The following is a 9,261-nucleotide window of genomic DNA, read 5'->3' on the forward strand; positions in this document are numbered from 1 at the left end:
GATCCATTTACTACCCGTACTTGTCTTCCACTTTTTCTTTTTGTCAAACACTCGCTTAATACACTATGGACCATCCATACAACCAAATATTGTTGTTCGGGGTACGATTGCTAGGCAACGACAGAAAGAAAGTCGCGACATTTCAATTTGACATTGCTGGTTAGGACTCGATCACTCAGGTACACGCGGTCATGTTTACAATGATCGAGTATGCAAGGCCTTTTGACTGAACATGTTACGGTCCTAGATGAGCTTTGACCCAAAGTTGAACGGTTTCGCTGCCAACTTGGCCAACGTAAGTGGTGGCGATACTTAATTCATATCGTGATTAATATCGGTTAACATGTACATATGCGAAATGCCAGGCTTATCAGCGTAAAGTGGATGTAGTTAACCGTGGATTTTCCGGTAGAATCAACAAGTTTGCGACATACGATTGTTTTCTGAGCCATTTGTCGATATAGGTTACAACACTGATTGGGCCATCCCTATCTTGCGCCAGTTGATCCCAACAGTCGAGCGACAAAAGCAACGCGCTGCAAAGATCTTGCTGACGACCATCTTTTTTGGCGCTAACGACGCTGCTCTTCCCTTTGCATTCCAGCACGTTCCACTTGACAAGTTCAAGGCAAACATGAATACTCTTCTCGATATCATTCAGAACCCAGAATCGCCCAATTACTATCCCGGCATGCGCATTATTCTGATCACTCAGCCGCCGTTGAATGAAGCACAGTGGGGAAAGCGCTGCGCTGACCAAGGCGATCCTTTGAACAGAACAGCAGAAGATGCAAAGAAATACGCAGAAGCCGTGCGACAAATTGGACAGGAGCGTGGAGTAGTAGTAGCTGATCTTTGGACCCGGCTGACCGAGGTTGCTGGCGACAATCTTGCAGACTATGAGTTTGACGGTTTACATTTGAACGCCAACGGTTATCAGGTATATAGAAGAATCATCCGAAAATGCACCAACGTCAACCGGGTAATAACAATTTATTGTTTGCTCAGGTCTTATTTGATCTTTTGATGGAAACTATTCGAACCCACTTTCCGGAAATCCATCCAGACGCTATTGAAATGGAACTCCCAGGGTTCCGTGATCTACCTCGCACCGATTTCGATGACAACTTGCAATTTAGATTGCTAAAAGAATAATATATACATTGTTCCAAACGTTTTTCTCTCTCTCTCTTTCTCCCTCGCATTATTTTTTCTTTGTTTTACCATGGCGCACGTTGAGGTAATTGGACGTACGTGGGTCAAACCGTCAAAGCCAACTTTGCAAGCATCATTGGGCAAAGGCCATATCCCGCTATCCGACTGGGACGTGGTCATGTTCAAGTCGTATATACCCATCCTTTTATTTTACGACAACCATCCAAAAACTCCCGATTTCATGGACCCCAGAAAGTTGCGAGAGTCACTGTCATCCTTGTTGGTCGATTATTTTCCTCTGGCCGGTAGACTGGTAGACATTGGCAAAGGACGAGATGCTATCGCATGCAATGATGCCGGTATCTTATTTCAGGCAAGTAAAGCAAATCCTTTCAACAATCCGGTTTCGAGATAAATAAGCTCAACTTGGGATGCAGGAAGCAGAGTACAACGACGATCTCACTCGGTTCAAAGCTGGCGGGTACCTACCAAGTCAAATGGATTATCATCGCATGTTTCCCATTCATTTTTACAACGGACCGGAAGATCCTCTAGTTGCCGTTCAACACACGCGGTTTCGGGATGGAGGCGTGGCGCTAGGTATCATGATCCTGCATAAGGTCGCCGATACGTACTCTGGGTGCTTGTTTCTGGACGCATGGGCCAAGCATTCGCGCGGAATTATATACAATATGCCATTATTCGACCGAGATCTAGTAGCTGCACCTATCCGCAACGTCGAGATCACCGACCAGGTACTCGAGTATTATCGCCAGGACCACCGCTGCTCCGACGAGAACGAGCACGTTTTGCCCATCGATCCCAGCCAAACGAAATACGCGCGCACGGCACCTGGAGGACCTATGCCGCTGAAAAGCGTCATCCTTGAATTTCACGCCGATGGCCTGCACCGGTGCAAAAAGGATGCTCACACGTATGAAATGATCCAGAAAAAGGACTGGGTATCTACAAAAGAAGCACTGTTGGCCACGCTGCTCCGCGCAATTGTGCGCGCGCGTAGCGGTATCCAGCAAGACGAGCCGGTCGAAATGGTGGTGGGTGTCAACGGACGACCCAGAATGAAAAATGCTAAGGAAATGGAGCGCTACTTTGGGAATTGGATGGTGTAAGTAAATATATCGATTAATTTAAGCATATCGAGATAACCGTTAAGTAATTATCTACCTGCAGGAATCGATCAGTGTCGCTTAGTAAGCGACAAGTCACCGAAACGGACTTGGCGTCAACAGCTGCAGCCTTCCGGCAGGAAATACATAAGGTTGACGCGTCTCTTTTCCATGGCATAAGCAAACTTTACACGATCCACGAGGATATGACTGCCAATTACTTGTCATATCGGCCAAATTCTACGACGCACGTTACCGCTTCAGATGTGTCGATGCTTCCATACTGGCGTCTTGATTTCGGATATGGTAGGCCCGACCGGACCCGCGGATACATTACCTTTGGAGGTGATGGATGCCTCGTGTTATTTGGCAGAAGCGACGAGCAAAAGGGGCCCATGTACGACGTACAAGTCCAAATGGATGTCGATTCCATGAAGCGATTCATGCAAGACCCAGACGTCCGGAAATATTCGCATCGTGTATTAAGCGGTTGAAGAGAAAGAAAATAAAAAAGCACAAACAACAACAACAACAACAATGTGGAATGGTATCGATAGCTATTCTACGCTATTAGTGTATATCGCTGTTTTTTCTACTACTACTATACATTTTTGCTGCGTCTTGTGGTATCGAGATCAATGGTTTCATCGTAGTCGTCTGCGGATGACGGGGCAGGTATGTAGCCTTTGCTGCGATACTTTGCTTGGTCAATGTGATCGTTGAGAGCACCGCCGATACGTCGCAGCAGTCTCGTCTCGCCGTCGTTGCCTTCCGCTGCAGCAGAGGGGCCGGTCGGCGTTGCTGCTGCTGCCGCTGCTGGAGCTAGCGGATCTACTATCGTCGTGCTATCTGAAGGCGGACGATTCTTTTTCCAGCTAGCTTGCTTCGTGCAGTCAAATGATAAGAACTTTTCCTCCATAAGCAATCTCGCTTGTGCCTCCTCGGTCAGATTGCTCATATCCACTGATGCCGGTTTGGGGATCCGTTTCCGAGGTCGGAAAGGTTCTTCATCCAATAAAAGTTCCTCGAGCTCGTGTACGGCATCGAAATTGGATTCATCCCTCTACATTTAACATAACCATTATATTAATTAAAAATGCCAAGGCTCTCTGGCAACCCATCTCACTGACGTTAGGTGTATACGGTGGCGTGGCTTCTTTTCTTTCCAGTAACATCCAGTCTAACCCCCGGAACCATGGATGCTGCCTAAACTCCTCAAATCCACCCGGACCGCAGCCAAGTCGAAGGAACGGCGATCGCTCTAGTAGCTGTAAAGCACTATATAGTTAGCTTGTGCGGAACAAATCAACTAATAAGTGATCATACCTTGCTAATTAGGTCGAGGCACTCGTCGGAAGCAAGCTTGGAGGCGTTCGCTGGAAATTCGAGTGGATCGTTAAGGATCGATTCTATAATCTTATCGTTCGTTGAACCTTGGAAAGGTCGCTAAGTAGAGAAATGTATATTTCGGTTAATACTGATTATTATTGATTGCAAGCATATACATCGTACCTTGCCAAATAGCAGTTCATACGCCGTGATTCCTAAACTCCACCAATCTACAGACGTCGAGTATCCTTTCTTTGACAATATCTCGGGCGCCATGTATGCCAATGATCCTGCCTTGGACCATCGCAGCGGTCTCTTCTCAGAAAGCTGTGTAGCCACGTTAAAGTCGCTGAGATGAGCGTGTCCATTCGCATCCAATAAAACATTGTCTGGTTTGAGGTCCCTAGTAGAGCGAGCGTGAGTGTTACACGCGCGCGCGCGAAGAGAAATAAAATGGCACCACTATTTTCTTCATATTACCTATGCACAATGCGTCTCTTATGCAGATAGCCCAAAGATAATGCTATCTCTGCGACGTAAAATCGGACCTGCATCTCAGTCAGAGGCCCGTTCCTGTCAAGGTGGAAGCGTAGATCGCCGCCGAGCATTAAATCCAGAACCATGAACAGATAATTTTCGTCCTGAAACGCATATCTCAAGTTGACAATGAGCGGATATTCTATTCGTTCCAAGAGACGGCGCTCGGCAATCATGTTGGTTGCTGATCGAAGCTCGACGCACCGAGATTTGCTGATGCACTTTAACGCATACTGCTGACCAGTCCCCTTGTGCTGCACGAGTCGAACCTTGCCGAATGCTCCTTTGCCAATGACTCGCAAGAGATAGAAATGGTCGAGCTCGACATCTTGTTGTTGCTGCGTATAAGTCCCAACTGCACCTTTTGTTGCACAGCAGCCAATATATGTATATAAATATACCTTGCGTATCAAAGTCAAGCTCCTCAGCTCTGAAGCAGACGCCACCCATACGAAATCGAGAGAAAAAAAAAAGAGAGAGAGAAAGAGAAAAGAGATAAGGGTTTTCGCTGGTAAGAAAGCGGCAAGGAATGGAAGGGGTTGAAGGTGTGTGTGCTGTAAGGTTTAAAAAAGTGTTTTTATTAAGGCGTCTGGAGAGGAAAGGGCGATCGATTCAGGTGAAAATGAACAACGAACTTCCGACTCCTTTCCCAGTATCTGCTCCGCCTGAACCATCCAAGTTATTGGGGGCACACGCAAAATTAATCTAACTTCTGCGGAAGGTTCTGCCACTGTTGTTGTCGGATGCGGTGAGTTTAACTTAGAACAGCATTTCAACGTGGCTACACGTACCTTGCAGTCTTCTTTTCGACATTGACGTTCTCGGGTTTAGCTCTGTTCAAAACCTTCAAGAAATCACGCACACGTGCTCTCATTCGAGTATGCATGTAAGCCTTGGAGCATTTTATGTGGTAGTGAAGATAGTCGCGGAAAATCTGGATGCGAGAGATAGTCTCCTCTCGGACATCGCCCTTGGTAAAGTGTTGAGGGAAAAGGACTGCAACGAGAGTGTATGGAGAGTTTTACCAGGTTAGTAAATCAAACTCCGTATATATGAGAGAAAGATGCAAATGTTCATTTACCAAATGTCACGTAACTGATATCGTTTGTATCTGGAAGATTCAGATGACGCAGCTCCATGGGTGGTTCGCGAGTCGTGTAGAGCACTTGAGGAGCGTTTTGCAAGTTGGGTCGACGTCGAGCATCCACGAATTCCTAATCATGCGAGAGGGAGTTGCTAAGTATATATCTCATTTGCAAGCCAAAGGTTTCCTCCTTCCAACCTGCAAGAACACTTTTCCAAATATCTTATCAGTCTCGTCCTTAAACTTTGTGCTAAATATAACGGTAACGCGATCAAAGCTGGATTTGATATAAATGGCCTCCTCAGATCGATAATGCACAGCCATCAACTCTGACGTCGGGTTAGGCTTGTCTGCATCCTCGTATTGTTCCTGCTCTGCAAATGCTCGCTCGAAAGGAGCAGCCAAGAGGTTACGCTTAAGCAGCGATACTTGGCGGATAATTGCGTCTCTGGTTTCCGTGTCTTCTGGTATCTTTTCCATGTCAAAGACGAGCGTCAAGTCGAAACCTTGGTCGGGGCTGCTGGCGAGGTACTGCCCGTATTCGCGTTGCAGGATCTGGTCTGCTCCGTGAGAAACCAGCTCGGAGAAGCAGGCCCACTGAAGTGAAATGTGAAGCACTGTTTTCGATTCAGGCGTAGAGATGTAGTACGTGACTCCATCAAAGTCCACGACCGTCATGTCGAGAGCATCGCGCTTGCCACTGCAACGATTTCCAAGTCAACTTCGTTGCTACATGCGCGTTACATGCTAAGCCTATTCTCACCCTTTCAGCCGCGACTCTAGGACGTCTTTTAAAATAACATTGTAATAGTCGAGTAGAATCATCTCGCGTTGAGCTTGTGTACAAAAGTCCAAGCTGGATTGCCAAGCTGGGTGCGGTTTCAAGCGAACATCAAGTCCGACGCTGGTAAGCAAGCAAGCCAAATTGCACATCAACGAACCCTTACTTGGTATCCTCATAGTCTTAGTTGAATATTTGCAGGAATATACCCTTACTTTGTGTACTCGCAATCGTGCTACAGTGTAGTATGTTTGCTAATTAATACAACGCAGTTGATGTATAATGCGGAATAGGTCAAAGGGTGAATAACGAGTAAAGTAACTGCTAATATGTAGCACCGAGTACGACATAGGTACTTCATCCTGTAAGCAGCTACAAATTTAAAGATACGAAAAGCTAACAGTATCTATATACTTTACGGAATACATATCAATCTCAATTTTGTAGATGTTGTCTACTTGTAAAGTGCACCAGTAAAATGCAGTTCGTTTTCCAAACAAGTATCACAGGTAGCATTTGGTGGAGCATGAGCGTTAGTTTCCTTTAGATTCATTTCTTACATAACCTTGCTCTAGAACTCTTTTGTCTTTGGATAATTTAGAAAAGTCTACAGGTGATAATCACGCTTGTCTCCAAAATGCAAGAATGAACTGATATGACTCCTGCAGCGAGAACTTTGCCTTAACTATGTATGCTATCTCACACAGCGCAGAAAGATCACAAAGTAGACAGAAGCGAGTAGTAAGACCAAGTTCAGTTAGGAAACCAAAAGAACGATGTAAAGAACTTCAGCAGATCGGAGCTGCTGCATCTCAACCGCGGACGATCACGAGGAAGGGCAGTACAAAGCATTTTGGGAACTTTCACGTTCCAATTTTCGACTCACTCAACTCCATGTCTGATCTCGGTGAGCATTCATGAATCCTTGCATACTGATAACATTTACTGACAATATGCAGAAGACGAGGCTATCCGTACGCAATTCCCGTTGGCGACAGGTGCTATGCTTAGCACTTTGGTCTTTATGGTTCTGTATAGACATCACGGAGGCTTCTACTACCGCACTGTTGTTACCATGATATGCATGGCTATCTGCGCTCTCTACGGCGTCTTTGCATCCCTTGTACTTCCTTTGTTCGGGCGCGGCGATTTGATCAATTGGTCGGTCGCTAGAGCTTACTACAATCTTGCAGGCTTTTTCACTGGCATATCCGTGGAGATTGAAGGCAAGGAACACCTCAAGAAGAATCAGCCCACCGTGTTTGTCTGCAACCACCAGTCGAGCATGGATGTCTTGTTCATGGCGAGCGTGTTCCCCAAGGCTACCTCCGTTGTTGCCAAGAAGGCTATCAAATATTACCCGTTCCTGGGATGGTACAGTAAGTCCTTTTTCTCTGACCACATGCTGAAAAAGACCACAAGATGGCTCACGCAAGAACCACCAGTGACCTTAAGCAAGGCTATCTTTTTAGATCGGAAAAATAGAGAAAGTGCTATCAAGGAAGCTAAGCAAGCTGCAGAGGATATCCACAACAAGAAGGTAACGAGACCCGTATGATCGTCGTCATGGTCATCCTCGTGTATATATTCATGCATCCTACTAGATCAGCGTCTGGCTGTTCCCAGAAGGCACACGTGGCCATCCTTCCAAGATAGACTTGTTGCCATTTAAGAAGGGCGCATTTTACATGGCTGTCCAGGCGAACGTTCCCATTGTTCCCATCGTCATTGCTAACTACAATAATCTGTATGACTCCAAATCGAAACGGTTCAAATCTGGTGTTGTCCGCATCCGCGTCCTGCCACCGGTCCCGACGGCTGACATCAACGAGGACTCCAGCAGTATCGAGCAGCTGAGCACTTCTGTGCGTGAAGACATGTTAACAACTTTACGAGAGATCTCGGGACGCGAGAAGGCCGAGTAAATTACTATATAGCTTTTACACAGACACGCACGCTACAAGACACACATACACATATCCCCCTTATTTGTATCATAAAATAGACATAAGCGTTGCCAACACGTTTCTTGTAATCAAACATCGTGAGAGAGGTATATTGTGTATAAAATCCTTCTACAGTTGGATCTGGTTGCGTGAATTGTATTTGTGAACGAGAAGCTAGATCCTGTTGTTAGACTTTACACTGAAACGTATTATATCTGCGTTTTACCTGGCAGCCACAGAAACCAAGGAAGCACGCATACACGATAGCTGCGGTGTAGCAAGCAGAGGCGGTCGCTGAAGGGTCATCGGGATCAGTAACGAATTCTGTCAACACTTCCACTCGCGCGTCAAAGGCGGTGCCGAGCAGGAACTAAAATGAGCGTGGCAAAGAGAAACCAACGTGTTTATTTTTCGCTAATCAGCAAATTGTTTCCACATTTCGAGATGGACACCGTGGTACTAACCAGAAAGATAATGCCAAAGAAGGAGAGCAAACTGCAACACGCAGCATTCCCTGGGCCGACGAATGTCTTCATTGTGTCAACAGCAGAGTGTGATAGGTAGAAAGGGCCGGTTACGGTTTCGGGGCCAAACTGGAGTTGCTGCTGAATGGGATCGGACCTTCCGAATTCGTAGGCAACAATCCTCCAGATGCTGCTCACCCTAAGCTGCATAGGCAATACACCAGTAGTACTATTTTGAACATTTGCAATGTATAGAGCGGATATCTAAGATAGACAGAATATACTTGCACTGTAGTAATTTTGCAAATACCATAACGATTAAAGTCCAAAATAAATAGGCATGTAACAGCTTTCATGAAGACTTGATATCATTTCTTCTAGGTTCTTCATTTAAACTTATCAACAGATCTCTGTTGATATCCCCAAACCGTGGTCAATATCTATGTAGCTGCTGCTGCACCCTGTAAAGATTCATGTACGCTTTCATACTGTATCAATTCCAGAGAACGAAAATCGCAAGCAGATTATCTGCGTTAAGGATATCACAAATTTTGCCTGGTAGAAGCTGTCTGCGTCCGTGTGTTTGCAGGGCAGTGACCACAAGGCGCACCTCTTTCTTCCAAGAGGTCGTATGTACTGCTATATTTTACTTTGATATGCTGTAAATTCCTCCAAGTTACTTCTGGCTAGAAAACAACGAAACAGCTGCGTTAGAAATCTGCAAAAATCTGACCGTACGTAGTCAACTATCCTTGGCTTCAAGGGCTAACGAAATGTTCACAAGTTAAAAGGATATCAATGGTCTGGTTCGATATATAGCATCAGCGTGGCATTTTCT

At 45.8% G+C, this 9,261-nt stretch overlaps 6 protein-coding genes across 6 annotated transcripts; 3 read left to right on the forward strand and 3 right to left on the reverse strand.

Moving 5' to 3' along the window:
• Window positions 1-65: 65 nt before the first annotated feature.
• Window positions 66-1,155, forward strand: VTP01DRAFT_2394 (uncharacterized protein; the record flags this gene model as incomplete). Its single annotated transcript, XM_069380850.1, has 6 exons — window positions 66-101; window positions 165-179; window positions 248-295; window positions 366-408; window positions 465-940; window positions 1,009-1,155. The coding sequence occupies 6 exons, from the start codon at window positions 66-68 to the stop codon at window positions 1,153-1,155; spliced, it is 765 nt and encodes a 254-aa protein (XP_069237170.1).
• A 70-nt stretch (window positions 1,156-1,225) lies between these two features.
• Window positions 1,226-2,776, forward strand: VTP01DRAFT_2395 (uncharacterized protein; the record flags this gene model as incomplete). Its single annotated transcript, XM_069380851.1, has 3 exons — window positions 1,226-1,528; window positions 1,593-2,281; window positions 2,347-2,776. 3 exons carry the CDS (start codon window positions 1,226-1,228, stop codon window positions 2,774-2,776), a joined length of 1,422 nt encoding a protein of 473 aa, XP_069237171.1.
• Window positions 2,777-2,883: 107 nt separating this feature from the next.
• On the reverse strand, window positions 2,884-4,598 carry VTP01DRAFT_2396 (uncharacterized protein; the record flags this gene model as incomplete). Its single annotated transcript, XM_069380852.1, has 6 exons — window positions 2,884-3,345; window positions 3,413-3,550; window positions 3,609-3,728; window positions 3,795-4,014; window positions 4,092-4,476; window positions 4,550-4,598. The coding sequence occupies 6 exons, from the start codon at window positions 4,596-4,598 to the stop codon at window positions 2,884-2,886; spliced, it is 1,374 nt and encodes a 457-aa protein (XP_069237172.1).
• Window positions 4,599-4,853: 255 nt separating this feature from the next.
• On the reverse strand, window positions 4,854-6,192 carry VTP01DRAFT_2397 (uncharacterized protein; the record flags this gene model as incomplete). Its single annotated transcript, XM_069380853.1, has 5 exons — window positions 4,854-4,878; window positions 4,940-5,144; window positions 5,230-5,362; window positions 5,431-5,932; window positions 5,996-6,192. The coding sequence occupies 5 exons, from the start codon at window positions 6,190-6,192 to the stop codon at window positions 4,854-4,856; spliced, it is 1,062 nt and encodes a 353-aa protein (XP_069237173.1).
• Window positions 6,193-6,907: 715 nt separating this feature from the next.
• Window positions 6,908-7,938, forward strand: VTP01DRAFT_2398 (uncharacterized protein; the record flags this gene model as incomplete). The annotated part of the gene is made up of 4 exons (XM_069380854.1): window positions 6,908-6,920; window positions 6,973-7,392; window positions 7,459-7,553; window positions 7,618-7,938. 4 exons carry the CDS (start codon window positions 6,908-6,910, stop codon window positions 7,936-7,938), a joined length of 849 nt encoding a protein of 282 aa, XP_069237174.1.
• A 150-nt stretch (window positions 7,939-8,088) lies between these two features.
• Window positions 8,089-8,495, reverse strand: VTP01DRAFT_2399 (uncharacterized protein; the record flags this gene model as incomplete). Its single annotated transcript, XM_069380855.1, has 3 exons — window positions 8,089-8,133; window positions 8,186-8,329; window positions 8,424-8,495. The coding sequence occupies 3 exons, from the start codon at window positions 8,493-8,495 to the stop codon at window positions 8,089-8,091; spliced, it is 261 nt and encodes an 86-aa protein (XP_069237175.1).
• Between the last annotated feature and the right edge of the window lie 766 nt (window positions 8,496-9,261).

This window comes from Rhizomucor pusillus, assembly GCF_041956525.1.
Source record: "Rhizomucor pusillus strain CBS 183.67 unplaced genomic scaffold VTP01scaffold_13, whole genome shotgun sequence".
NCBI classification, from domain to species: Eukaryota; Fungi; Mucoromycota; class Mucoromycetes; order Mucorales; family Lichtheimiaceae; genus Rhizomucor; species Rhizomucor pusillus.